Raw genomic sequence first — 27,798 nt, forward strand, 5'->3', positions numbered from 1 at the left:
GCGGCAGAGAGATAGTATCAATTACTTATAAAACCACGCAAGCCCTTTATTGGAAGGTCTCCATGTGATGACGACACGATTGAAGCAGGTAAAAAGGGTCTCGACGGGTCTTCCAGTCCGGAAGAGATCCCAAGGTGAGGCGCGGGGTCGCTTGGCTGAGGCAGGTTGGGGCATCTCGTGATTATGTAAGACCCCTTCAAGCACCGCCCGCTAGCTTCGTTTTGCCGTGCAAAGAGACAATGCTTCGTCCTGCTTACATACTCGGTGAATTCCTAGAATCACGGTCTTAAAAAGCCCGAATGTTGTAGTACCATTTGGTGAAGAAGGCATGCGTGGTATCAACGAACAAGTCGGGGCTGGTTGAGACCACTATTAACCAATGTCCCGCGCGGAGGCTGCCCCTCTTCAATGCAAAGATATTCGTCCTCCAAGGTAGAGCAGACAGAGCGAGGAAAGATATAAGGTTTGAAGGCGAATCGCCTTCACGAGATTTTTACGTAAGTGATGCTACAGTAATCAAACAATTAATCAGGCAGTTGTGCCGCTACTCTCGTGGACCGAGTAGATCACATGCTCTAGTCGTGATCTTGGAACCTGTAATTCTACTACATTATTAAGTCTCCCTGGCTCGAGAGTATTCACGTTCTCATACCCAACTCCTTGAAACAGGTGTAATACCACCCAAGGGCTAACACTTCGTAACTGTGCACCGCCAGCAATGTTACAGCCATCTATTTCCTCAACAGCGGTCCTCAACTGAAGTCATAGCGACGCGTGGCCACTGGCAGCGTATCCCATCATTCATACATTAATTATACAACGTCGCTTTCTCTCCTTACACCACGCACTCTATCGAGGCACGTACCCCGAGAAGTCGTACATCCCAGTGTGATCCTGCAATCCCGAGTTCCAGTCGAGAAACTGGGGCTGCCCATCGGCGTCAATCACTGGCGCGTACATGCCCATATGGCTGGGTGATGGCCCTGACGCCGGTACCATGTTACCATCATGGTAGCCCCAAAGTTGAGCAGCCATCTCCGGCGTCATTCCATTTGCCATTGGTATGAGTTCAGCCTGCTGGTCAAACATTGGCGGTTGCTGAAGCAATTGCTGCTGCGAAGGTGACTGCTTCTGCACTGGGGGAGAGCCTCCATGACCGAAGTCGGGTGCGGGCAGCTGTTCCATCAAGGGCTGCAGCGTCCTTGGAGGAACAGAGCCTCTAAACTCCTCCGGAGTCGATGACGCCCTTCTGACAGTCCGGACGCTGTCGGAGTGGGCGAGCATACCCTGCCCATCGAATACACCTCCAGGGAAGATGGCGACAGACTGACTATCTTCCGAACCCTCGTCAACATCTACACCTGAGTCTGGGCGAGGGACAGTGCGGGTCAAGTGACGTGGAGCCAGGAGACGGGACGGTGATGGCTCGTTCTTTCGGTTGCTTCGGTTCGAATAGGGCATGTTCTGTGCGTTGGCGATGCATTGCTCAATGACCTGGATGAACTGGTTGCGGTAGATGTTCCCGATGGTCTCCAACGCTTGTGGGGTCATGCCCTTGTTTCGTAGGCTGTCCTCAACATCTTTCAGGCTGTTCATGAACTGGTTTTGCAGCTCGAAATGCTCGATGACGGGGCAGAAGTCTAGCCGGCGTTAGCAGGGGTAGAAAGACTACTTTGGACGAAAGGACATACCGAAAGGCTGAACCCTGTAGTCATCGTCGTCGGGGAACAACAGATTCCAAATCTCTTTCCATTGCACCTCGGTGCTCATGCCACTGGCTCGCTTCCTACTGAGAAGCTTCGTCATTGTAGGGCCGTCGATGCCGGACTCTGGGTCATGGTCGGCAACGTCACACATTTGCTCCTTTGGTAGACGTTGGTGGTCCCTGAGATCCTTCTTGCTGGGGAAGTCTCGGTTGCAGCGGTCGCACATGAAGGACGACGGATCGTTGCGCTTGTGTTGTTTGACGATGTGTTGCCTATCGAGCGTTAGAAAACAGTACATGAGCTTTCCAGAGGGTGACTACTAACCTCAGCTCGGCAAATTTGGGGAAGTAAGTCATTGCACACGAGTGATGTTCCCTGACGTTGAACCTGTGCGGATTCCTCTTGCGAAAGGGACAACTCAGTCGAAGGTCTCCCTCTGCCTCCCGTGGCGTTTGCCTCGCTCTCTTAAACGGCACGCTTGAGTCTCCATCGTCATCCGTCAAGTCATCGCCATCATCATCACCCTCTGCACGGCCAGTGTCGCCCTTCTTGCGCTTCCCGTTTTGGGAGCCTCGACCTGACCCTGGTCTCCGAGCTAGGGGCAGAGAGCCATTAGATGATGTTGATTGAGTGTGAGTCAGTTGTGTTCCGGCGGGGAATCCGTTGAATGCAAATCTTCCAATATCCTGGATGAATCTGAACACGAAATGGCGGAGGAAGGCCGGCGGCATGGTGATCTCTTCCAACTCCACACCGTAAGTCACTTGCAAGACATAGTCGAGTACTGCATCAGCTTCTTCATTAGAGAAGTCAATGGGTGTTGGTGTGGTCGGCTCCCATGCACGTGATAGACGATCGGAGCCGGAGTCGAAGCTCATTCTTTCATTGAGGGGCCGGGGCGACACCCGCTCTTCGCGGGGTGACTCGGGCATTTCGTCTGGCGATGGTGGCCTATCACTGGCATAAGCATCGCAAGTAGAAAGGCGCCGCTCTCACAGATCAAGATTTACCTGGGGGTGCCCGCCGTGTGAGGCATGTCATTTTGCCCGTCATCTTCCGGCTCAATGATGTCCATCCGCGGTAGTGGATCCTCCTTGTGCCCCGCGCCGATGGAATCCGGATACGCCGGAAACCTCTCGCCCATGATAGAGTCCACGAAAGTCGATCCCGAGTCGCATGATTCTCTGTAACGATGGCCATTCGTGCCGGACCGCGACGCGAGGAATGGTGTTGGTAAGCGCTCAGGGCCATCAATGTCCGGAGTCGTAGCCCTCGTGAAGGTGGATGAGGTGGGGGACATGGGCATTGAACATGTCGTCGCTGAGTCTGGGACATGAGTCGAGCTCATAGTCGATGAGGTCGGCGACCTGTCACGAAACGTCTTCCCATAGACACCTGAGATGATCTTCAGACCCTCTGGACATTTTTGCTGTTGGTGAAGAGGTTGCGACAGGCGGAAGTGGTGTTCAAATGGTGGTGAGTGAACCACTTCCTCGATTTTGGCATGCGAGGCAAAGGTCGAATCGCGGTGACGTGGCTCCCGAGGTCGGATCGGGATCTCGACTGTGAACGACTGCTCGTCGCTCATCATGACTGCGACTCTTTATCTGGTCGCACTGTTCGCTGGTTCTGAATTGCTGACGCGTCTTGAGGGAAAGCTGAGCCCAGAATGACACTTGTACCTGGCTTACTGGGTTGGCCTTGGCATTCGGTTGTCGGTTGCCCTTGCTCAATAAACCCTCCTCGAGACCCGTCCGTCACTTGTCGTTATTATCGCGATGAGAATAAGTTACTGAAAATGTATAACGAGAGTGATGAAAGAAGACAGAGAAGCGAATCGAATCGAGTCTTGGGATGCGAGACTCGAAGAAGGGTAATTCCCCCTCTGTCATGCTGTTACCTCCAGACTCAGCCCCCCAAACTATGCGGAGTACTTAGAATGCGAACCATCTCAGCATAACAAGGGTGGGCTCAGCTGGGGGCTGTGATTGGATCATGACGACGACCGTCGTTGGCGCAAGAAACAAGTTTCTATCATTGGACAATGCGGCCGTGACGGACGAGGATGCCTCCCCTATTTCTGGCGCGCAGCTTGCAGCAGGCCAGCATACCCCCTTTAGAAGAACTGGACCTCTGATTTGCTCGTGGCCGGTACCGTTCTGCGTCTCTGACAGCGGCGGGCAGGCAGAAACATTGTTTCTGCCAGTGTGGCCTGTTAGGGATGGACACCTGATGAGTCTAGTTTTAGGCTGAGAGTCTCACGAGTCCAGGTACTCCCTTAACAGCCTTGACACATATCACCATCCTTCGTCTCAGGGCGCAACCCAGGCGTCCGATATATGCTAGCACTGGCACCGTCAGTGCGCCTGTCTGACTGCCAGAACTGGCAATCAGCCCTACGTGAATCGCGTCTGTCCAACATTGCGATTCCATTAATGCACGCCATCGCGACCTGGTGGATGTCGACACTCTTCTGGACCTGAAGCGTTCCAGCTTCAGTTGAGATTAGATCGACCAGGGCTCTATGGCTGCCCCGTCGCAGGCCGGCCGCCGGTCATTCGGATTTGCCCTGCCATTGGATAATGGCAACAGTTGGTCGATTGCACATGCGAAATGCATCGTCTACTCAATGTGGGAAGCGGAGCTCACGTCGACAAGATGCCAATTTGGCCTCCTTCGAGCCTCACTGGTGTTCGAGTATAGGATTTTTCTGGAGGCAATTGAGCCTCAAAAATCCCCTATGGTGGTTATGTATAAGAGTGGAACGGTGAAGTGAAGTTCATGGGGAAGTAATTGAGTCAACTTTGGTCAATGAAACTGCAAGCAATAGGAAGCCTCACCCCAGCCAACTTTCGACAAGTCTCAACTTCTCAACCACCAAAGCCAATTGCATCGTGAGCAAAATAGGGCCCGCACTTTGTTTCGAAACTTGGGCGACTGCTACCCCAGACTCAATCCGAACCGAGCGCAAATCTTAAAACTCTCGAGGAGAACAGTCTACCGAATATGTCACACTCTAAAGCCAGCTCAAGCCAGAGCCTAGCAGAGTATCCCACCGGGTATGAAAGAGATCAATTTTCTGCATTTGAGTAGCCGCACTGACAATACAATATCGACAGATCTACCCGTGCCGTTCCCTATAGTGTCGATCGCTACATAGTCGAGTCATCTTCCTGGACACAATTGAGCCAAAGAACCAGTACTCCCCGCACGACTTACAACGACCTCATGCAATCAGACCTCGACAACCTATTACAACAAGCTAAGCAACGGTCACGGACAAACCCGAATTGAGGAACGAGTGAAGGAATTTGAATGATTGTACTATACTGTATTACTATTTGCTCATATGGTCGCCCCGGTGAGCATCTTAATCATGATGCACATAATGACATGGAGGATCGGAGGACAACCATTTCAGCGCTGGTGCAAATGGTACAAGATGAAGACATCTAGACGTTGAACATAGTGTGGGCTACGCTTTACATATTGAGCGTCACAATGGTATGGGGTCACAACGAGAAAATTTGATGCGTGGCAAGACGATAGAATTGTCTTGACTGGTGAGATGGCTTGCCACCTCACGGGGGTATGTAGACTGCTATTTGCAGAATTATATACGATGAAAGCATATGTGCTGTTGACCAAAGGTCGAATATATACGATGAAGACTCAAAGGAAGTTATTGTCACGCATCCTAACCCCTTCCACGATGCAATGTGCACTCTGCTGTGCCTCGATCAGGAACAAGAGGGCATTGGCATCTGAAGTGAGCCAGCATACATTTTACTGGAAGAGCTCGACGGTGTCGAAGATCTGTTACATGGGTTAGCAAAGTATTCATAATTCAAAAGAATGGTCTCCAGTAAGAACTTACAACACTGGGGCTCAGGTAAGTGTCACCACTGCTGCCAGAGATGACATTGATGGTGATGGTGTTCGCTCCGGAAACGAGGGTGCCGGCAGGGATGCTGACGTCGTAAACCTCACCGAGACCGCGGTAAGCACCACGAGTAACGCCACGGGAGTCGATCTTGGTGGGCGCAGCAGGGGCCGGGCCGGTCCAGCTGTTGACCTTGGCCTGGGGACGGCCACTGGCAAAGGCAAGGGTGGTGGCGATGCGGAGGGTGGCTGCGCCAGGGGCGGAAGCGAGGTTGAACTTGATGGTGACGGGGTTGTTGACGGCGGTGAAGATGGCCATGGGGAAGTCGCCAACGGCAGATGTTCCGACGGTGTAGGTGAGGGGACCCCAGCTGCTCATGCGACTATCAGAGGGGTGCATGCGGAGCTGCTTGTCGGCGTTGCGGAAGCCGGTAGGCTGGCCGTCGTACTCGCCAATCTTCCAGAGGGTAGTACGGGCGGCAAGGGTGCTGGCGATGTTGGCAGTGGTGGTCTTGCCAGCGGAGACGGTGACGGAGCTGGTGGCAACCTTGAACTCGGTCTGGTAGAGGACCATGGTGTAGGTGCCGGGCTTCATCAGGGGGGAGGTGAAGGCGCCGGTGGACGAGGCGTAGGTCCAGTACTGGGCGTTGGCGTTGTACCAGTGAACGACACGCTGGAAGCTGCTGCCGGTGATGCCAGAAGCAGTGCCGGAGACGGTGCCACGGCCAGAGGCAGCAACGTAACCCTTGAGGCTGAGCTCGCTAAAGAAGTCGTAGTTGAAGTCGGTGTTCTTAGGGATGCCGGAGCGGGAGAAGGACTGGACGTAAGGGCCGTGCAGACCCATGCGGTAGGCCTCGGTCTGGGCGTGGTTGCTGTTCATGTAGTTGTATAGGTTGGTGGAGTCGCCGGCGTTGTTGGTATTGATATCGCGGAAGAAGGGGCCGCCGGAGGACAGCTCGAAGCCGGTCTTGGGCTCGACGGAAACGCAGACGTGGATCTCCTCAGGGCTGGTGCCGTAGACACAGCGGACCTTGTCATCGATGAAGCGCTCGCTGGAGTAGAACTTGGATCGGGTCTGGCCACTGACAACGAAGACATCGGAGCCCTCGACGGTGGAGCTGGAGCCGGCCGTGGTGGAAACGACGCCGAAGGGGTATTCGCTGGGGAGGGTGTCCTTGTTCAGACGCGAGATCCAGCGGAGCTCGCCAATGTCGGGCTCGGCGGTGATGTAGGTGGCCATGTAGATGTTGGCCTCGCCCTCCTTGACAATGAGGTAGTGCGTAAGAGTCGAGGTGGTGCAGGTCACCTTGATGACCTTCCCAGTGCTGGCTGTGATAGTGGTGGCCTCAACGGTGGCAGTTCCGAGACCAGAGCTAATGTGGCTGCCCTTGCTGGCATACTGGAGCTCATTGCCGCGGTACTTGATAGAGTTGATATCGCAGCTGGACTTTGAAACTTGGAAGACGAGGGTGTTGGATGAGCCGGCATCGACAACGAAGTTGCTGCCCGAAGTGGTGACGCCGAAGGCGGCCAAAGCAGAGGAGGCGAAGGAAAGGATGGTGAAGAAGAAAATCTGAAGAAGAGTGTTGAACGCCATTTTGGCTGTAAAGGGGTTGCCCTTGCCTGGCGAACTAGAGAGAGTGAGAGGACGAAGTTGGAATAAGGTCAAACGGCAACAGAGCAAGAGAGCCGCCTCGTAGGTTTCTAGAATCAGGGTGATCGAGTTCGTTATAAAGTCAAGAGCATCTTGTCGAGACTTGGCACTTGGCACCCGACCAGTGCAAATCTTGGGAGGTCAGGACAATTCCTCGCCATACTCAGCGCTGAAGGCCCCTTGATCTCTTTCGCGGGATTCCAACTTCCAAGGGCGGGCATCCGCCGGAGAGGTTACCTCTTGCAAGGGACCGTGATAAATTGCAAGAGCCTGTTGATTGGCGGAATGATTGTTTCATGGGCCGGCGACAAGGGCTTCCTCGCCGTGGCTGCGCGAGATAGATCACGAAGGGTGAAGCGGAAAGGGTGAGGAACAGGGCTTGAGGTACCAGGGGTTGCCCAAGTCCCGCTCCGGACGGGTGGAGGAACAGCAGGGAAAGGGCATGATTGATGGGAATTCGGGACGACTTGGCAGGAACCCGCTGCAGCCGTGTGCCGTAGGGTTTACATAAGAACGTTGTATCTGATCATTGCTCGATTGGATGGCTGATCTGGAAATAAGCATTCGAGGTTGCAGTGGCATTTGCAACTACGAAGTAATAGCTGCTCGCCCTCGCAATAATGATGGCACGGAGAAAGTGACGATTGCGGGGAAGTTCATCACTACTTCAGAGCTCAAGGAAGCTTAGTCGAAGCTAACGGCAGACTGTTCGACCGAGGGGGGATCAGCTCAGGGTACTTTGGTGCTGACACGTAACCTTTGTTTGGATCACATCTACTTACTCATCTGGCAGGTTGCTGGCGGATTGTCTCCTCGGTCATATTTATTGTCAAGATGAGGGGATGACCAGTTGAGGAGATGGAGGGTCGACGGTGAGATTGGTCCGCTGGACAAAAGGAGACGTTGCCGGGGCCGTCCGCTGCAAGATGCCCGAGTAAGCCGGGGATGAGGAAGAATGTTCAGACGAACAGCAGCCCTCTTGCCATTGACATGAGAATAAATGACCAGACGAACGAGCAGCGGGCAAGGCGCTGTAAGTCCCGGAATCTCGGGGCATTCTACGGTCTACCCCAGATTCGCACCGGCACAACGTGCAGCTAAACTGTTGACTCGGTGCTGCAGAGACGGCAGATGAAATGCGGAGACTTGACCTCGGGTTATGATTGCTGCTCAGCTCTGAGCAATTTTGAGTTTTGTAGACATGTAGTTGCATGAAGCTTAAAAGATTGACGAGGCGGCAGACCGGCATGGAAGCTCGTATATGAGGTGCAAAGACGCGCAATCCATGCTTGGTTCATGAGATTGTTGATTTTGAGATTTTTAACGTACAGATACGGATGCTCAGCACCCATCTCGCCTTCGCAAGGTTCTGACGGCGACAGTGAGCCGAAATACACAGTGAGCCATATGAAACTAGACGGGGACCCCTTATTCCGCAGTCTCGGGTACCATGCCCTGTATCTGTAGTAGACGTTGTTTCCTATTAGTCAACATTCAACAGAGTCGGTATCCTTCCTCCGTACTCGGCAGAGGCAGGCCCAATGTCCGCTTTTTCGTCCGGGGTTCTCAGGGGAGAGCTAATCGACAAAGTGGACATCGTGGGTTGAAAATCGCCGTGTCGACGCAAGGACCTCTTGGCTCTGTTCGGAAGGTGGGCAGCAGTGGTCCCATGGAGTTCAAGATGAATCGGGCATGGAAGTCGGAGTATTTGGGGGGCTCAACGAAGTTGACAAACTCCCCGGTCCATCCATCCTCATCTACACAGGGTGGGCAGACAAAAGGAGGGCAGAAATGAGATGAACGGACGAGGAACACGGTTGAAAAGGGGAATTGCTCCAAGAAATCCAGGACGCCTGCAGGGGAGCAGACGCCCCACTGCCGAGCCTCCGTGCTCATCTGATATCACGTGGAGGCAAGGGTCGATGGCGAGATACGTACCCTTGGCAAACTAGGGTTTCCACTAAGCTTAATTCGTCCAAATGTTTGTGGCGCTCCTATCAGATCCACCAAATCGCATATCGCATCATCTGAGCCACTTTATATAACAGCCTTTCGCGTCTTTGGGACTAGCCTCTCCACTGAGCCGAGTACGTACCTGACTGTCTCTAGCCACGGACTCGACGTTCCGCTCATCGGCCATCCCCCGACAGGAAGACAACCCACAAACTCATCCATCCACCCTTTGTAGTCGCCTTTGCATCGCAACAACAGATGCTGTGAAGGTCTGGGTTGAATGTTTGTCAAGCAGCATATGTCCTCGGCGGCCGTTACCTGTAAAGTCTAGGCTGACACAGTCACCTTGCACGAGCCACAGCCGTCACGCTTACTCATCGGCACACGCTACCTATCCAGACCCGTTCACAAGTGCCAGCACTCACTCTTAACCCCTTGGTTCCTTGCCGACATTCTCTTCTTATGTACTCCGTAGGGATGTCATAAACTACTTTTTTCGCCGCAAATTAACTCACGGTCTGGCACTCGAGACTCGCATAGAGTGACCCAATATCTTTGATGCCGAATAGATTGAGAAATAAACCTTTCTTCACGCCTCATTTCACATCTCGAAATGTGTGTTGGTCGCCACCAAGATCTCCGACAGACGGGCCGCGGCTGACAAGTGCTTGTCATTCATAAGCATCAAAGATGACAGCCTTTACCACCTGATGATCCTGACTCAAGCCGGGCCTGCTCGGTGAGACGGTGAGACCAAGGTGCTTCGGCTGGGTCGGGGCTTCTCAAAAACTCTATCAGATATTGGTTCCCGGTCTAGCGACAATTGTCGTATTCGTATGGATAGACTCGCTCAATACTAGGGTTAGTGAGCTTTTCTTCTTTTTCTATTCGGAAACTCCACTCCGTAGTTTCGATCACTCCTTCTCCAGCCCAAACCCACACCACCTTCCCTCTCGACCAAAGTCTGTCATTGCATTTAGTGCCTCGGTCCGAAATCGTAGTTCGTGGCTCCCTCAAATCTTAGAATCGTAATTTGAGGACTCAGGAATGTCTTCTTGGAGCTATGTAGATTGCGTGAGTACGTTATCCCCCGCACCGGCAAATGACACTTCCGTGGATCTCTCTTGTTGACTTGGATGCACTGGCTTCGTCTGCCCAATATGTGGGAACGTCTTAGGAGTTGGTCAGTATCATGCGCTGCATCCTTAATAGCAAAGAGTGAAGCCGCGCATCGACATTGCACAAGAGGTGATTATGGACAGCTTGGTAACCTACACGTGTTGTTGCGGCCGCTCCTGTCTTTGGGATCATCTTTTGAGGTTGTGATTAGCGTTAAGCGAAGCTACCGGCTATCGTTCTATACATCCCGGACATTATGCCCAAGCCCGTTTGATTACTTTCAAGACGTCTGACACGGCTTCAGGATGCAGAGCATCCGCATAGTCCTGTCGCCACCTCTAACGACAAGAGGATAGCTTCACACAAGTCGTGTGGTGAAAACCAGTGTAATTGGTCCTCGGGCAAATACATCCAGCCTCCTCACCCTAATCTCATCCGTTCTTGGCCGTTTTGACCTTTGGTTTCCGTACAGCATGCATAGTTAGTTGCCCTCAACGTCCTTGGTAAAAACATCGCAGTATTTCTCGATTGGCATCTCGCTAGGTAGCAGAGATCGATTCTCCTGCTTCTCTCCCACCGTAGACCGTCTATAACAAGTAGGTTCAGTGAATAATGCGTCGTGTCAGTCGATCGACAGGAGTAAGAGTGCGTAGTGTTTTGCCAAGCGAACGCAGTGAGACCGGTCTTGAACACGATGTTGCATATCTAGATGGTTTCATTGACTTATTCATACTCTCCCCCGCGGAAAGGGAGGTAAATTCTGTTGAATGGTGAGCGGCTTTCAAATTAGGCCAGAGGCATCCCCGGCACATCACTTAGTGTTCATTGATTTACAGGTCCATGGACGAAGACGTCGTGAATTCCTTTATCGAGCATGCGTGACCTGACTATCTCTACTCTCTAATACAATAATCTGAGAGCATGTTTGATTCATATAAAAAGGGACTAGTCCTCGTTGAAATACAACGAACTGAAAGCTAGCCATGATTGTGACAAATCCACAGAATTGCCGACCTACCCATGTCGAAGACCCAAACACAAGCTAATCTCACCTATTGACTCTTCGGGGTCCCGGAACCATGGGCTAGGCATAGGCTTATTGGACTATTGTGCTAGTGGCCTGTAACTGAGGGGTTCAAATGGACTTGCGGGAGCTAGCATGGCTGTGGAAGTTTGTTCCTCTCCCAGTTGGCTCGAATCTCAGGTTTTGCTGAACTTCAATGCCGCTCTGCCGTCAGGCAATGACGTCTGGTCGAGTGTTTTGAATGCCTATTACGAACAGCATGCAGTACGAACGTCTCCGGAATGTAGAATTGGGTAATGTCTTGTAAATGGATGAGTTTGGAGGGTGGCCTAACGAAAGCGGGTTAAGGAATGCAAGATTAGGTTGCCGTGACAGTGCTAATAGAAAGAAGATGTCGAGCAATACAAGGGAGCTAACCACTGCCCCTGGAGTCAAGACCTATCTCCCACAAGTCGGGACGCAATTTTTCCGTCCAATTTTTATGTTGCTCCGTCTCCCGCCTGGCTAGATGGCATTTTGCTGATCAACTGAGGGAACAGGTACCGGCAACGAACTGATCCGAAGGTCAGCTCAACCATGATGGAGAACATGTAAACTCTGATGGGACGTGTTCGTCAGATCATTGCCTTTGTTGACATGCCACGTAGGGATCTCAGTAACGTGGAACACTGGGTAAGACAACGGTCTGGCGGCTTCCTTGACGCTCCCGGCCCTCGGGATCCGGATCGTTGGCTTAGACTATCCGGACAGCTAGAACCCGGGGCTTTAACGGCTTCAACCATCCAATGAGAAAAGACCTAATTCCGTAGATGTAAGCTGCTATCCCGACGTGGACATTGTTTCCCCCGGATCTGGGCTGGCCCGGCGCTAGTGCCTGGCAGTCTACTAGCTCTAAACTCTTGGTCGCAGCTAGTGCCAAGGCTTGACGAGACCATCATTTCCCAACTGGTGTCATTTGACTGACATTCTTTCAGAGCCAATTGACAGGAACGTCAGCTATGCTGCCGATGGATGACGATGAGGGAAGTCGGCTGTCTTTCAACTTTGCTCACTTTCGCACTTATAACTTGAGCATCGCTCTCCGTTGATACGACCCAAATCCATTCGCCACGTTGTTTCCGATATTCCATACCAGTCAGTCAATAATCAGGCCGTATCATTTAGTTACCATGTACTGCAAAAACATCGCAATCGCTCTGGCTGTGGCCACCGGCGTCATTGCCCAGCGCCCTACCGACACGCCCATCTGCGATTACTACACAACGGCGCTGTTGAAGAACAACACTGGCGCAAACCAGTACACGCTGCTCACGCTCTTGGTTAACACTGTCGTTATTGGAAACTGTAAGACACGTCGCATTGTTTCCTGGAGGAAACCACCACTGACACAATTCAATTAGACACAATGCCGAACGTCGGTATCAAGGTCGATGGTATCCTGGCACCTGGCATGTACAACGGTACCGAGGTCAACCTACTCCCTTACTTCAACGGGGACTTGGCTTCGTCAAACCGAGGTGGCAGTTCCGGCGTGTCAGTCAACTTCCTGGATGGCGGCGGCGCTGCGCCTTTGATGAAGAACATGCCCGCCAACGATGACACATCCAAGCAATAGTGAGTCTATCCCACTCAGGCCTAGTAACGAATACAACAAAAGCTAACCTAACCATTCACTCAGCTTCCTCTTGACCCATCTGTACCAATTCTTCGGTGCCCTCCTCGGCTGTTCTCAATACGGCATGACAGGCTTCCCCAAGTACAGCGGCTTTGCTTCCATGTACGAGGTACACAAGTTCATGGACTTGGACGAGAACGAGCTGGGTTACTTCATCACCCAGGTTGCCATGGCTGCTGCCTCTTTTGGTGTCGCTCAAGATGACCTCAAGGCAGTCGGTATGGCTTTGAACCAACTCTTCGGCATGCGCTGCAGCCAGCCTGCCACCGCCATCCCGGAGCAGGGCCCTCAGCTGCAGGCCATCTGCATCGAAGATAGCTGCCCCATCTCTGCCAACTCTACCTGTGCCAGCTACCAACCCGCCATGGCCCCGAAGAATGCAACTGCGACAGGAGGCATGAATGCCACCATGACTGCTACCATGACAGGAGCTACGATGACCTCAACAATGACTCCAAGCACGGTTCCAACGGCAGGTGCCGCTGTTCAGGGCGTCAGCTTGACTCTCATCGCCGGGCTGCTGGCCTGCCTCGTTTGAGGTCAATAACCGCAGGGAGGACCAAACCTCAGGAAAGGATGAATGCAGTGGGGAAAGGGGAGAATAGCAGATACCAAAGAGAGAATCTGACAGGATTTGTCTTCGCTTATTCAATTGACCTAATTTTGAACCTTACACATCCGGGCTGAAAACTACCCTCGATTGTGAGATAGCCTGAAGGCGTTGTGATATGGTTCTAATTTGCAAATGCGACATTGATCTTGTGTGGCTACGCTTGCGTACGTTAGCCCTAGATTCTATGACCTCCATACCAGTACTTGTATTCACGCCTGTGCCATATCTCAATGAACGGTCCCGCTCTCACAGACATCCGAGGTTTGTCAACATACCTTAGGCAATGAGTGACTTTTCCCTGCATCCGTAGTGGTGAAGCGGAAGGGCCATCTTGTCGAAGGGGGGTCATATCAGTAACCAGTCGGAATTCACGAGATGGCTGCGATTACTTTAAGGTGTTGATAGGGAGGCTTCAAAGGCGCATCACCGAAGGAAGGTTCTCTGATCATCTTGTTAGTAAGGTAGCCGATATCATGGGTACTCATATGCCAAAGGGCATCCTTACAGTGCAGAAGCACCTCCTATTTTGTACTGTCCCAATCATGCTTCAAAACACGATGGCAGGGGTCATGCAGTCCAACGTATGACGCGAAGAGTTCCACTGATGATTGATTGTGGCGAGTGCTCAACATTCTGAAGATCATGAATGATGTTTCGTGATTCAGTGAAAACAAGGTTGCAGGAATGCCCGCCATAATAGAACCAGTACATGACGCCAGAGACATACCACGACCCCAATATTCTCCAGCTTAACATGCAGTCGTGAGACAACAGCAAAGGACTGACTTTTCAGTTTCTAATTCTGTGGCCGGAGATCGCCTGCTGATTATTGCACTTCAAAGATAGAGTTATTGATTTTCATTGCTACCATTCTAAGCGCGTAGAGGCCAGGGTTGCAAAAAGCCTGTATAACTCTTCCGCTCTGAACAGTCGAGACTCGGCTTTGAGTGAAGGCAAGGATAAAGTACGATTTCAGCCACATGATGTACCTTGGACTTGTCTAGGTCTGTCCATATTAAAACCTTCTCCTCTGACATGGCAAACATTACATGTACCACCCAATTTATGCCGTGTTACTTTTCCCAAATGAATCGACCAGGATTAATCATCGAGTCAAGAAAGAAATCTGCTCACGCGGTATATGGTATCCCCGCTGGTTTCCAACAGCCAGCAGGAAACAGAGACACACATGTTATCAATCTGCGCCTGTGTACAAAGCAATCATCTTACCCTGTTTAATTGAATTCGTATTGAAAGGTACATATTCAGCAAGCATTTCAGTCATTCGTGTGGCTGCAGTCATATCCTTGAAACGAACAGAAGGAAATGCCGCTGCAGGCAGGCATTTGAGAATGACGCAAACATTGCCTAAAGCCACGGCTGTGACAAATCTATTCATCGGCTTAGGCGAAATTGGGCAACCTGCATAAGGTATCAATGAAACAAGTGCAATGTTCTTCACACAAAAGTCATGATACCAAAAGTCACCAACTTGAGGTTGCACCCATTTAGGAGAACGGGTTCCATCAATGTCAATGTCCCACGGCGCCAGTCACAACGATGCTGTCTCAACAAAAGAAAAGCGGGTGGACAGAAGAACTGTTCATGCGGTGGTGGTGGTGACCTCGGTATGCTTGTCAACTGCTGGCATATCTTGTAGGTGGTGGTGTTTCGTTTCGGGATGAGAGGTGAAATGTTAATATAAAAGGGATGGTTCGGCATCCCAATACGGAGAATTTCGGAATACAATTCACCTTCAGAGCCAAATCAAAGTACGTTCTGATCTATCATCACAAAAGCTTGAGTTTCAACTCGAAAATACGATTTCCATCATGTCTGCTAAAGGCCCAAAACAAGACAGCACCCAGGGTGGCGGTGGTGGCGACGATGGCAAAGACCCAAAACGCCCTAACAACAATACAAAGCTACCTGCTGATGCTCCCGACTTTCTGACTGGTTTCAAAATTGCGCCGCCTCGAACGGAGGAAGAACAAGAGGCAAGCGAAAAAACAACCAAATGGTTGCAGGATAAAGACGACCAGCCGCTGGACTTGGGCTACACTTTCAGTTCCAAGCGGCCTCCCCTAAGCAGCGATGACGGAAGCGATGATGGAAGCGGAACCGAGAAAAGCTCTTCTCCTTCTACCAAAGACCGCAAGGACGAAACAGAAAAGGCAGGCAAGAAGAGAAGCCTCAGTACTTCGGCCAAGAATGGGGCGAGCAAAGCAGGCGGCAAGTGATCTCCCTCTGCCCCGTCTCAATCTCAGTGAGAAGAGCAGCACTGGGTAGAATGGTGGCGTGAACAAACCCTTCTTTCTCAAAAGGCTGAAGTGCCAACAACAGCGTCTATTGCATTCAGCATCCATGCTTTTTGATGGCTTCGTTTGTAGGCGATTTGTTAGGTACTGAGAGTCGCGTCATGGCATCGGGAGACTAAAGTTTAGTTGTCGCTCGCAAATAAAACTAGCAACGCAATGCACGGAGTCCGATGTGAACAATTGACGAAATTGGCTCAAGCTGTATGCCCTTGTAGGTATCCCTATCATAGGGTAGTTGGTTCGAACCGTGGGTTGACGAAGAGGTCAAATTGATTTACTGCGTATACTAACTTCTGCGTAAGGGTGTAAAAGGGAGGTTCCAACCGGAGGTTGGGCAGGCCGCGATTCTCGTAAGTATGGGGCGGATCCTTGCCCCGAGTTCGAATTGGACTTCCAATCCGACAGCCCTTCTGGTTATTGGACGCTATGAAACTTTGGTCATTGTGTAGCTACTAGTTGAAGTAGGCATGGCTCAGTGTCACGAGTTATGGCACACAGCAATGGGCATATGAAGTGGGTTAAAGTGGCTTGAAGTAACCCATCTGCAATGAGCACATGAGAGCAGTCTATATACTAAGTAAATGTGATATCCACGTGAGAAAGCACGTGGCAAGATGCTCGACAAGTGCTGATACCATTCCTGTTTCGTGACACTCAGGCTCTGGAGTTATCTTGAAAGCATCCTCCTCATCAGAATACCTATACGAAAGGGACACGTACCCATTTCGACAAGCGTGGGTAGCCATTTTACATCGGCTAGGGAAAATGGCGAGATATCACTTATTAGTTACTGCCACACAATTGCTTTGCGCTGAGTTTCCTAACACTGACTACAGTGACACACCGACTACAGTGACACAGTCGGCGTCCAGGACAGAAATCTTATCCCATCTTTGAGAACTACCTTACGTTGCTTGGTGAAAGATGGGTTGGTCTAGCTTCTTGTGCGAGACGAGGAAGAAAAACAGCAACTCCGCATTTGATTGGCCTAGCTGCCTCTTGCTTGAAGTCTAAAGACCTACAAGTTGGTCAGTATTCTGATGCTTCCCAGTTCCTCACAGAAAAGATACCGCTCATGGCCACCTCGACAAGATAATTCACGAAAAAAAGACACAACGTTCTCTGGCCAAAACCAAAACCATATGTTTGTGACACACACAGATGCCTATTAATTCCATTGAAGCTATGTTCCCCGCTTGTCGTCCCCGCTTCTGCCCGTGGGGCGCTTCCTAGGTTGACTTCTCGCGACGCTGGACATCAAGGACCGCTGGCGCAACGGTAGCGCGTTCGACTCCAGCTTTGGTTCATCGAAAGGTTATCCGTTCAAATCGGGTGTGGTTCAATGCCTAAGTCTCCTTGGACATCTTTGAAGTTAGTCACAACGTTCTGGGCTAACATTTTTGTGTTTGGATGGTGTTGGGAAGATTTTTGTCTTGGGACGGTAAAGAAGAGCACGATCGCGTGCGCTCTTGCCATTGGAACGTAAAGGTGGGTCTAGAATAACAGTCTGCCACACCTGGCAGCCGGCAGCCCCTTAGTTTTTCGGGAAATCGCAGAAAATCGACCTTAGAAGCCCAACATTTTCTTAGAGGTGTTTGGGTTGCTAAGGCTCAACTAGCAACACGCTCCACTTGTCAAAACGGTACGGAATGCAGCTCAGGCGATCTATTATGCGCTCTGAAGTTGTTCAGGTTTCATACGACACAAAGTGGTGGCATTATCTACCATGAAGTGGAGGCTTCAGCGATGAGCATACCATGTCATTGTCTCCTACAAGCCGGGCGCTAGAAACTCTTGCTTCCGTTGTTTTAAGGCAACGCATTTCTCCAATCGTTTAACATCAAGATATATAGAATGATCAATGAATAAATAGAGTGGTCAATATGATTGGAGCTAAGTTGCGAGGATCCCCAAATGCAATGGTACAAACGCTCAATCCGCTGAGCCCTGATGAACGCTAACACAAGACAGGATATTATAATGTCATAACTCATCCTCATTCCTCCCATATCCTCTGCCTCAATCAACGAGTGAGCTTCTTAGCTTCCTTCTCGTCGTCGTACGCAAGCCCGGAATAATCAGGAAGCTGCCAGCCTGGCACATCATCTGATTGGAGTCGCTGGAGAATCTTGTCGATTCTCAAAGTTGACACTAGCCACAAGATCGTGTAGAGAATGGAAATAACCCAGGCCGAGTTGGGATAGATCCAGGACGGCTTGAACCCAATGTCTTGAACTTCCTTCATGAGCTCTAAAATCTCCTTGTTGTATGACTCGAGGGCGGCAGGAATACCGTCGGCCGCCTTGCCCGGAGATCCCGAGCAGTGTTTTGAAATCTCTCCAGCGAGCACATAGGCACCGATGAACGCGCATGTGGTGCCACGGCCGGTCAAGACACTGGGTGCGTATCCCGCATCTCCAAGAAGGGCCACGCGGTTCTTGTAGCACTTGCCCATGCGTATCTGGCCAATTTCGACACAGTAAAAGTCGTTGGAGACACCGTCTTCGTTGAGCGCATCGCAGAAGCGGTCTGCTTGCCATCCGGCGTCCTTGAAGAGCTCTGACCAAACCTGCTTCTGTCGCACAAGATCGCGGCTCCTCTCTGTTTCGATAAGAAGCTTCTCCGTCTCCTTATTTGGCGGACACATGGCGAGATATGCCTGAGTCGTTTCAGGGTTGTCGTTTCTGGAAAAAAGCACCCGCTTCTTGGGACACACACAGACCGTGGCGTAGTTGTCATCCGTCTTCCACTTCGGGACAGTGTAAAAGGCCATATGCACGCCAAGAGGATAGAACGGGTCCTTCTCGCCGGGGCTAAGCATGAGTCGTCTCGTCTTGGATCCCTGACCATCGGCTCCGACAAGTAGGTCGAATGTGTCCGTGGTTCCGTCTGACAGGTGGACCGTCACCGAATCTGCATTCTGTTCGAACGACTCCACCTTGACACCAAAAATGTACTTCACTCCAAGTGCTGTCGTCTTGTCAAAGAGGAGCCGAACCAGATCGCCGCGCATGATCTCAAATTCCGACGTGAAGCCCTGCTTGCCAACGCCGGACTTATTAGCTTCAAAGGTTGCCTGCGTCTTCCCTTTGCCGTTGACGAATCTGACGCCAGCTTCATTGACAACTTTTTCGCGAATGAGACCTTCGAGTCCCATGCGCCGCACAACAGTAACTCCTTGGCCTCGAAGGTCGATTTGTTGGCCCTGAACACGAAGAGAAGGGGATCTCTCGAGGATGGTTACATCGTGGCCGAGCTTCGCCAACCAAAACGCAAGGGCCGGCCCGCCAATGCCTCCACCTGAGATGAGAACTTTGAGGGAAGACATGTGATTGGAAGTGATGCGTTGTACAATAGATTGGTGTATTGATAAGAGCAATTGGAAACTGTGTTGCTTGGTAAAGCGTTGTTCCTACTAGACAGGCCTGCTGGGTGATGAAGGGTATCTATAGCGTAGTATATGAATTGAAACGTTGTGCTCGATACGCGTCGCGATGTACACGGCCATGGCATCTCGATGGGCGCGACAACTCGGCGATGGGTGTGGCCCGCAAGCCGACATCCATTTCGGGCTTTACGAGAGCGCTGTGGCATTTGTGACGTCAAGACTACGAGCCGATTCCCGTGTGGCGGTGGTCGCACCAGCCAGTCTTTGGCTTCTATTGGTTGCTCCGAGTCAAGCGAGCCGCTTGTGAGCATGAGGAGAATTAGCTGTGAAACACTTCGGACTATTCAAGAAATCACCGGTTCGGTCCTCTTAAGACCTTCGGCCTTCGGACAGCTGAAAGGCTCACTAGCCGCAACGGTCCTACCGTACTGCCGCGTATTCGCTGATGCTAGTGATCAAGGGCGGGCTACGGTTGTCTCACTCGGCCTAATACAGTATTTTAAGACCCGTTCCGTACCTGTGAACATGACAAGACATAATGCCCTGTCGGTCTTGGGCAGGCCGACAAGATCTGTAGAAGCAGGGGCTAACTGAAGTTTGTCACTGGCCCACAAAATAGTCACTAGATAGTGATGAACAACCAAAGCCGACGATGACCATCTCGTGGGTCACACCAACGACATGAAAGTATTGCGTTACAGGATTTTTGCAAAACCAAAGTAGGGAAAGAGCTTGTAAAGGCTTGATAGGAGATTGGCCCATGGAGGCAAACCTGATTTTGTGCTTTCAATTCATGCCAAAGGCGTAATCTATGACACAGGCCCCAAGTCTCGTCTCAGTAGGAAGATGATGTGCCTAGATCCCCGAATTTCCACACAGACGGCATCGATCCTTGTTGCAGCTCTTCAGAAGGCCCCGCAGCGCAACAATAGAGCATTTGAGTCTCACTGAGATACTCAAAACCTCCAGCGAAAAATTCGAAAGATGTCCTGGCTACGCCGTCTGGGGGATACTACTCAGACTTAGCAGGGGGCGTTGGCAGTACTACTGCACTATCAAGACCACAACATCCATCACTCCCTGTTTATGACGAGGCATGAAGAAAATAACTAGACAAGGCCGGGAGGTTGCAGTGCTTCTTACACTTTATTCATGACCTTTGAAAACAATCTGCGACCACATGAGTTGTCTGGTGTGACGACCTCTCTCACCTGTGGACGCACAACTGTTACAGCCACGGTCAGATCGTCAATTACCTAGGATCTTGTGATGCACAGTAGGTCAATCGGCTTCTACGGGTAAGAAGAGGTCTAGTCAGTTGGAGGGTTGGCTGGCAATGGTACACAGTCAACATAGCCGGGATACAGAGCCAAGTTTGAAGTGCTTGACACCACGCTTCTTTGAAGCAGGGGAGGGTCAACTTTTGCCCCTAAAGAACATTTGTTTGGCTTTCTTTTGGTCGTTTTGTTGTCGTGGAAATTCCGAAGAAAGCGAGAAGTATGGGTGCAGTGATACTTGTAGGTAGGAGTTGGTGAAGAGTTCTGAAGTCAGCGCTTGGCTTGATATGTTGTTGATAATAGTTGATTATCTACTCGCTGTCAGTATAGGAAAGTTGTCTGAACTCATGTTGCTTCCGAAACGTACTCAGTACGTACTTAGTATGCTAGGTATTCCGTTTAGTCATGAAATATCCTTATATATTTAAGGAACGCAGTTTCTACGCCCAAGGAATGGGTAGATGGAATTGTATGCGCGAAATATCAGAGCGCAGGTTGATCACTGATCAGTTACCGAAGAAGACAGGCTCACGCCCTCGAAACACTCTAATGTTGAATACATGTAACCACCTCACCACAAGTTTCCTCTATTAGGCATAGAGAAAAGCCGAAAACAGCAGAGTTGATGCCAGTGTAATTTGAGGAAGCGAGATGTGGAAAGCGAGAGGCCAAGGCGAGAGTGAAGAGACGCCGAAGGAATGCGGAACTTTGAGGGCGACGGCTTAGACTCTTCTGACTTCAGATATGAACCAGAGATACAGTCTATTATGGCATGACAGATGATTCCAATCATCTGTCTCGGCGCTTCCAATAGCAATCCCGCGTGCCCAGCGAGACGGATCGGAGCGAGAAGCTTCTCAGCCCGACTTTTACACAAGGCAAGCATGCATGTGACATTGGCTCGGCGAGTGACGTCTTTTGTCACAAATCACGGCACACAGCAATGGGCAAATAAAATGGAATCGAGGTGCTTTTATTAACTATCAAGTGGATGGTAAAAGGGATGAGCGCATATACTGAGCGAAAGTAAGGTCCGCGTGGACATGAAGGGCAAGTTATAACCAGAGCATGAGCTCCATGGCCAGCTTAGCCGCGATTTCGTATGGCGTTTCGGTGGCTGACTCGATGTAGTTGACGGCCGAGTCGGTGAATTGAACCTCTTCGGGGACAATGATGTCTTTGCTGCGATCAGCACGTTCATCGGCATTCCCTTCAACATCAAGAAGGGCTGCGAAGGTTTGCTCAGCATCAGCAGAGTTAAGTTCGAATTCCCGGTCAAAGTTAACGGTGTCCAAGTCCACGACATTGTCGTCGAGGTCATGCTCAGCGTGAGACTCGACAAGACCCCTCTTGAACATAGTTGCTTGACTTAGAAGTTCCACCTTTAGTATGACACGTCCAGCTTGTGCCTGCTGCTTTTGATGGAGTCATATCATCTCTGTGCGCATGACGAGGAATGCCTTGCGACGAAGCACGCGATCACGGTTCTTCTTTTCTTCTTGGGTGAACAGAGCATATCGGGAATCGGCGCGTATGTATTGCCGGAAGAGCGCATTCAACTCTGGTCCATACGTCTCGAGAATTCTCCTAGCAGGAAGTTCGTCTAGCGGGACCCCAGACGTGATCTCAAGTTGCGAGAACTCCTTAGCCTTGCTGCTCCTGGTCTCTTCACCAAGGGTGATGTTTGACGCGTCGGTCAAGGGAGTACGGTCGATGAAGAAGCGCCCGAGGATCAGCGAATCTGGTTCGTGCGACATGAGCATTCGAGCGTGATCATCCCCCAGAGCTTTGACATATGTCGCTGCGGTGAGGCGACGGATATTGCAGGACGTCAGCTGTCCTGGCCATCCCACCCGCTCTCCGCGAAGTTCAATCCACTTGGTCAGAGAAGCGGCCGGCATGGGACTATGGTCGTCATTGAGGCCCGAGTCATCCGCATTCCCCACAAGAAGAACAGGCTTATGGAGAAATTCGGCCTTGATAGGGATTCGGTCCAGCTCAGAATCGAAAAGGTCGTCGATTGTCGAAAGCCCGTCAAACACTCCCCGTCGAAGACCAATGACTAGCAGACGGTGCGGAGCTGAGAGTGTCAAATTGGCCTGCTGCTGGGGGGATTTAATGTGGAAGTTCATTGTCTGCTTCTGATCTTCACTTTCAGTCTCTTTGTCCTCGTTGTCCTTGAGGTTGCGGATGGTCACAAGAAGAGTCCGCATCCCCTTCTGTTGCCCGCGAGAGAGACGACCATCTTCCTAGGCCAAGAAGGGCATTTCATCGATGGCATTGCCAGTCTTGACCTTTTCGTCAGCTGAGGGGCCCAAAGAGTCTGGGCGTAGAGCGCAAGCCCTTCCAAGGCAGATGGCGAAATAGTGTTGTTCTGAAAGCTCGATGCTCACTGTCTCTCGAAATTCCATGTCGATGAGCTGACGGATGTCATCCAGACCGATGCGGACCTGACCGCTTGGTCCAGAGTTGAGCCGGACGAGCTTCTTCTCGATTGCCAGTGTGCGTAGCATTTCCGTCATCTGCTTGAAAACATGGCGTGACGAAGGCGGCACGATGTCACGCCCGCCGTACTTCGGGACGACCCAAATTTGAAAGGCCTCACGGTACTGAATGAGTGTCGAGTAAGAAACCAGACTTTGCGTGTTGTAGCTGGGAATCTTGGACTCGGCAACAAAGGAGAGATAATGGCGAAAGAGTCGCCATAGGGAATCGAATCTGTCAGGCTGCTGCTCGCCTTCCAATGGTGACGGGAAGCGGAGCTCATCTAATTCCTTCTCGCCGATACCATCTGGCAGTTTCTTGAAGACGCGAACAAACGTGCCGTAGTCCTCGAGGATCCGGTCTTGTCGCTTCTGGGTCAAGACGCTCGCTTGACTGAAGCCCATTGAAGAATTGCCGGCTTCTCTCGCGTCCTGCATCAGCCGATCTAACTCGTTCACGCCGTCTGTCCCTGAGATCGTGGTGCGCAGGCGCTTGATCCAGGCTGCCTGGCTTTCGCCTCTCTCTCGGCGTCGTCCTGGGGCGGCATCCATGTTTGGTTGATGTGATCTGAAGAACTCTGTTAGATGAGAAACAATTGGATAAGATCGTATTTTGCTCACCTGGGATGACAACAGCCCGAATGCTCTTTCCGTGAGAAGCTGATTTGAGAGGTGGAAGGGAGGGGAGGAGGTCAAGGCGAGACGAAGGGAAGGATCGTGATGGAAGATGGGGAGACCGAGTAGCTAACAGACAAACACGGCAGGTAAGAAGGACTCAAACAGTCAATTTGAGCACCTTCCGTGGCAGAAGCGATATGTATTACCTCCGTTTGTTGGGTATTCATACTGCACCTACGACGTGGAGTATACACTAACGAATCGTTCTGTGATCTTGGAGGTTTCTCACGCTTCGTGGATGCTATTTGGCAACGGACCTACACTAACTCATTTCAAGAAAAAACTCATCAACCTACTGGAGATATCCTCTCGCCTTGAATGCCCGTTCAAGGATAGCACGAATGACGTTCTCTTTCCTAAAGTTATACTCCGACACAGTCTCACCTAGCGAGTTACTCACGCCTGCGGCCTCCATCTTGGTCTTCGCATACAGATCCCTGTCATCGTCATGTTCAATCAACCAATCCTTCATGATGAGATGCCTTGCCAACTCCGCGGTGCCGACCTTGAAGACATGCAAGTTGCAGGAGTACGGCCTGTGCATGGCGAAGAAGCGATGTTCGTTCCATTCAGGCTCGCGTATGAGGAATTGGAACCCCACCTTCTCAAGTGCTGGCGCGTAGGCGGCCTCATCTGTCGGATTCTCGACGGCGAGGTCAACGTCGATGACGTCCTTGGCGGGGAGATTGGGCACCGATGTTGAGCCGACATGGCTTATGCTGACGGCTACAGGGCCGATAGCGTTTTCTATGAGAGATTTGATCTCTTGGAACTGCCGTGGCCACTCGGGGTTCGGAGGCTCGATGGAAAGCGGAGGCTTGGATGTTCGCTTTGCGATGCGTTGGATGATTGAGGGATCAAATTCATAGTGTTTGACAATTTCTTCAATTGGGCAAGACATCGTAATGTCTTTTTGAATTATTAGGGACAGATGTACGATGGCACGCTGGATCAAAATGGCGCGTGTATGCTGTATAAAATGATTTCTAGATTTCTAGATTGAGTCTATCCGATGATGTGTCCCAAGTGCTGCTATGAAGTAGTCTAAATCGTCGCCAACCAATGTGTGTTTCAGGGACGGCGTGAGTCATTCGGCGATGGCGTGGCTTGCATCGGATGTACCTGCAGCATCTGACCCCAAGTCCTTTCAACTTACATGATGTTACCTGCCATGAGGGCCGAAGTATCTAGGGATCCTCCAGGTCGACAAACCGGTACGCCCAAAACGCGCACCAGATAAAGGTGATGCCGCACAAAAAAAAGCTGACGAGGTAGAACACGGCAGCCTGGTTCGGTCAGTGATGTTCATGATCAAGAGCGGACAGAGAGAAAGCAAACCTTGCTTGCCCCAACCCATCCCTGGCCGTCATACAACGGCGCGCAAACATAAACCGTCAACCCGCCGAGGAAGCAAATGGCCGAGTAGGCCATCAACATCATTGGCGCCTGCCACGTGAAAATCATGTTCCACCGAACCTCTACAAACGGCATCTCTTTTGGGATCCATCCTCCCTTCTTCTTGATCTTGATGGCACGGATCTGTGGGATGGGCGGTACCTCCTCGAGGGGAGAGTGCATGGGCTCGACGGCCCTGCTGCGACGGATGTAGAGGATCATGGCGAGGTCCTTATCGACGTTGCGCGGTGTTGGGGATCGGTGAAGCGTCTGAAAGATGAACTGCTCCGAAGCAGCGAGGAGGATAGCGAAGAGCGAGAAGGAAATGCTCGCGTGCCAAAAGGCTGGGCTAAGCCAGTGCAGTGAGTCGGGAGGCGGCCAGGAAAAGCAGCCGATGACGGCGGCTGAGATCAAGGTGCTCTGCAAGGGGTAAATATAGAATCGAGCAAAGTGAAGGTGTCGGAGACGTACAGCAACCTGAACGAGTTGAAACTCACTCAGCTTTCTATCTCGCCATCGCTTCAATTGTGCCGATATCTCCTCATCAGATTCACGATCTTCCACGGCCCTAGCGATGGCTAATATTGGTAGTAAGGTGTTTTGCTGATAAAACCGGTTGTATGGAAGGGTTAAAATGTCGGTGGCAATGTGTGCAATCTTGCTGCTCAGAGTCACAGCAATAATCTAGACGGCGTCAGTCCGAAAGAGTCACCATGCACGAAACAGGAGTGAACCGTACTGCAATTCTGAGACCACGGTCGCTCTTGGGCACGCCTGGCGCATTGCCTGGTCCCCTTTCCGAATCCATCTCTGTGTGTATATCTTGGTCATGATATTCATCTCTACTATAGGGGCCGAGCGACTTTATAAAGGTGGTATCTACGGTGTGCAGTAACCAGGCAGCTGGCTGGCAGGCCATGTGCGATATTTACACAAAGCAACGGATGACTGGCCGTCTTCTCGTGATCGCGTTGATCCCCCACACCAACAGGTGATGTTTCCCCTCAAAGACTCCAAGTCACCATGTCTTAGGTTAGCACCCTCGCGACCAGCGACCGAGGGTCAGCTTGGCGTCAACTGGCCAATCATAGTCTCGTCGTAGCTATAAAGTAAGGCGAAGTGAACATGTTTCATGCTCGTCAACCAGACCTTCGTAGGATGCAACGGAGGTTTGCACCCGCGTGGATGTGGCGGATGGAGAGCGAGGCCGCGCTAGCTCCCGCATGTATCTGAGTACGACCCATATTTGGGTGTGTGCAGGCTGATTTGAGGCGGCTCAGCCCTTCCTGATTTCAGCCTGGAACTTGCCAACCCACTGAGAAAACTCGTCGCTTTCACCAGTCCAAGGGGTCTTCAAAAGCTCCGAAAGCAAAACGATCTCATCGAAGCACAGATTCATTACTCGATCGATTTCGTCAGGTGAGAGTTCGTAGAATGCGCCGGCAAGCTCGTCGAACATGTGCGGAAGTTTCTTGAGGACGCGCATCGACTCGTCAAGGCGCTTGGGGATATCAGAAGTCTCGGCCGGGAGGGGGGGTAGTGTCTTGAGCCGTCGCTTTATGATGGCTTGGTAGAGCAGCGTTGTCAGCCGGACGCGCTTCAGACAAGACTCAAGACGCTCGCGGATCTTGTCGGGGTCGTCGCGAGGAATCGTCCCCTGGTTCGACATCATGTCGTCAATCATCTCCTGCGTCGAGGGCATCATGGAGCCCAGGGCTGAGTCGTGGTCCACCTCGTTCACGGCATCATCGTCTTCGTCATCGTCATCGTCGTCTTCGTCGTCTTCCGGCTCCTCATCACGCCACTCCTTGAGCTCCTCCATGACATCCTTTAGCGTCGCCCTGAACTCTTCAACCTTTTTGATGAAGCAGCCACCGATACCGCCGGTCGAGAACTGCACCAAATCGTCGCAGGCCGACCAAATGACACCGGTGGCGACCATGCTGCCATTGCCAGCTGTACCCGTGGAGCCTGACTTTTGCGCTGTTGACAGAATCTTGCCATCTCTGGGGATCTTTTCAACCAGACCCCGGAGCTCCTTTAGTACCGTGTAGCATTTCCAAGCCAAGTCCTTCCGCACAGTAGTCGTGTATCGGTCTGCATCACAAGCCTGGCCCGCAGTGGCGATACCGGGAATCGGGCCGCTAACGAGTTCCCGGAGGACTTTGATGATAGCTGAGGGTGTGAAGGGTTCGTTGATGATGAGGACGGAGATCTTGGTCGAGTGCGCTTTGATCAGCGAGGCTGAATCACGAGCGAGGGTGAAGGCATCGACGGAGGAGGTATCAGACCGCTGGAGGGTGTCTTTGCCACTGTTGATGTTCTGGAGGACAACCTCCAACTGCCGCATCAGGGCGATAGCTGTGTCTGACAGAGCATTCAGAGCTGCTGGCGTGGTGGAGGAGCTTGAAGAAGCCATGTCGGTGGGTGTGCTTGGATCGAAAATACGTTGCAGGATTGTGTAGTGGCCGAGACCAACTTTCGAGAATAGTTTGCTTCGATCTTCAAGACGGACTGCTGCGAAAATTCGAGGTGCCCAAAAATGCAGCAAAGTCGTTGTGCCCCGCGATGGAGGGGTATGTAGATACGTACCTTTCTTGGACAGATAGATACGTATCGCTCTTTCCCGGCTG

General features: G+C 51.5%; 10 protein-coding genes and 1 non-coding gene across 11 annotated transcripts; 3 read left to right on the plus strand and 8 right to left on the minus strand.

Moving 5' to 3' along the window:
* Positions 1-849: 849 nt before the first annotated feature.
* On the minus strand, positions 850-3,294 carry BDP55DRAFT_697857 (uncharacterized protein; the record flags this gene model as incomplete). The annotated part of the gene is made up of 4 exons (XM_060577728.1): positions 850-1,640; positions 1,692-1,978; positions 2,031-2,657; positions 2,717-3,294. The coding sequence occupies 4 exons, from the start codon at positions 3,292-3,294 to the stop codon at positions 850-852; spliced, it is 2,283 nt and encodes a 760-aa protein (XP_060423907.1).
* A 936-nt stretch (positions 3,295-4,230) lies between these two features.
* BDP55DRAFT_637170 (uncharacterized protein) lies at positions 4,231-5,000 on the plus strand (the record flags this gene model as incomplete). The annotated part of the gene is made up of 3 exons (XM_060572970.1): positions 4,231-4,473; positions 4,656-4,765; positions 4,826-5,000. The coding sequence occupies 3 exons, from the start codon at positions 4,231-4,233 to the stop codon at positions 4,998-5,000; spliced, it is 528 nt and encodes a 175-aa protein (XP_060423908.1).
* Positions 5,001-5,492: 492 nt separating this feature from the next.
* BDP55DRAFT_563624 (rhamnogalacturonase) lies at positions 5,493-7,185 on the minus strand (the record flags this gene model as incomplete). Its single annotated transcript, XM_060570259.1, has 2 exons — positions 5,493-5,522; positions 5,584-7,185. 2 exons carry the CDS (start codon positions 7,183-7,185, stop codon positions 5,493-5,495), a joined length of 1,632 nt encoding a protein of 543 aa, XP_060423909.1.
* Positions 7,186-12,291: 5,106 nt separating this feature from the next.
* Positions 12,292-13,682, plus strand: BDP55DRAFT_620552 (uncharacterized protein). Its single transcript, XM_060571333.1, has 3 exons — positions 12,292-12,682; positions 12,739-12,952; positions 13,017-13,682. The coding sequence occupies exons 1-3, from the start codon at positions 12,508-12,510 to the stop codon at positions 13,549-13,551; spliced, it is 924 nt and encodes a 307-aa protein (XP_060423910.1). The 5' UTR covers positions 12,292-12,507; the 3' UTR covers positions 13,552-13,682.
* A 3,523-nt stretch (positions 13,683-17,205) lies between these two features.
* BDP55DRAFT_t308 lies at positions 17,206-17,286 on the plus strand. Its single transcript has one exon. It is a non-coding gene; the product is annotated as a tRNA-Trp (tRNA).
* Positions 17,287-17,797: 511 nt separating this feature from the next.
* On the minus strand, positions 17,798-19,461 carry BDP55DRAFT_680535 (oxidoreductase). Its single transcript, XM_060576114.1, has one exon. It carries the CDS (start codon positions 19,270-19,272, stop codon positions 17,968-17,970), a length of 1,305 nt encoding a protein of 434 aa, XP_060423911.1. The 5' UTR covers positions 19,273-19,461; the 3' UTR covers positions 17,798-17,967.
* Positions 19,462-21,988: 2,527 nt separating this feature from the next.
* On the minus strand, positions 21,989-22,974 carry BDP55DRAFT_366315 (uncharacterized protein). Its single transcript, XM_060567077.1, has one exon. It carries the CDS (start codon positions 22,820-22,822, stop codon positions 22,037-22,039), a length of 786 nt encoding a protein of 261 aa, XP_060423912.1. The 5' UTR covers positions 22,823-22,974; the 3' UTR covers positions 21,989-22,036.
* On the minus strand, positions 22,859-23,644 carry BDP55DRAFT_733497 (uncharacterized protein; the record flags this gene model as incomplete). Its single annotated transcript, XM_060580094.1, has 1 exon — positions 22,859-23,644. One exon carries the CDS (start codon positions 23,642-23,644, stop codon positions 22,859-22,861), a length of 786 nt encoding a protein of 261 aa, XP_060423913.1.
* A 418-nt stretch (positions 23,645-24,062) lies between these two features.
* Positions 24,063-24,671, minus strand: BDP55DRAFT_563610 (grpb/dephospho-CoA kinase; the record flags this gene model as incomplete). The annotated part of the gene is made up of 1 exon (XM_060570258.1): positions 24,063-24,671. The coding sequence occupies one exon, from the start codon at positions 24,669-24,671 to the stop codon at positions 24,063-24,065; it is 609 nt and encodes a 202-aa protein (XP_060423914.1).
* Positions 24,672-24,957: 286 nt separating this feature from the next.
* Positions 24,958-25,973, minus strand: BDP55DRAFT_697862 (uncharacterized protein; the record flags this gene model as incomplete). The annotated part of the gene is made up of 4 exons (XM_060577729.1): positions 24,958-25,056; positions 25,109-25,585; positions 25,637-25,849; positions 25,905-25,973. The coding sequence occupies 4 exons, from the start codon at positions 25,971-25,973 to the stop codon at positions 24,958-24,960; spliced, it is 858 nt and encodes a 285-aa protein (XP_060423915.1).
* Positions 25,974-26,441: 468 nt separating this feature from the next.
* On the minus strand, positions 26,442-27,584 carry BDP55DRAFT_733500 (uncharacterized protein; the record flags this gene model as incomplete). Its single annotated transcript, XM_060580095.1, has 1 exon — positions 26,442-27,584. The coding sequence occupies one exon, from the start codon at positions 27,582-27,584 to the stop codon at positions 26,442-26,444; it is 1,143 nt and encodes a 380-aa protein (XP_060423916.1).
* Between the last annotated feature and the right edge of the window lie 214 nt (positions 27,585-27,798).

The sequence above is a fragment of the Colletotrichum godetiae genome (genome assembly GCF_030913485.1).
Source record: "Colletotrichum godetiae strain CBS 193.32 chromosome Unknown BDP55scaffold_64, whole genome shotgun sequence".
Lineage (NCBI taxonomy): Eukaryota > Fungi > Ascomycota > Sordariomycetes > Glomerellales > Glomerellaceae > Colletotrichum > Colletotrichum godetiae.

Coding starts and splice junctions, on each gene's coding strand:
- BDP55DRAFT_680535 (XM_060576114.1), bottom strand. CDS start 19,272: ATGTCTTCCCTCAAAGTTCTCATCTCAGGTGGAGGCATTGGCGGGCCG.
- BDP55DRAFT_366315 (XM_060567077.1), bottom strand. CDS start 22,822: ATGCGGACTCTTCTTGTGACCATCCGCAACCTCAAGGACAACGAGGAC.
- BDP55DRAFT_620552 (XM_060571333.1), top strand. CDS start 12,508: ATGTACTGCAAAAACATCGCAATCGCTCTGGCTGTGGCCACCGGCGTC. Junction 12,683..12,738: donor CACTGTCGTTATTGGAAACT/GTAAGACACGTC, acceptor CAATTCAATTAG/ACACAATGCCGAACGTCGGT. Junction 12,953..13,016: donor GATGACACATCCAAGCAATA/GTGAGTCTATCC, acceptor CCATTCACTCAG/CTTCCTCTTGACCCATCTGT.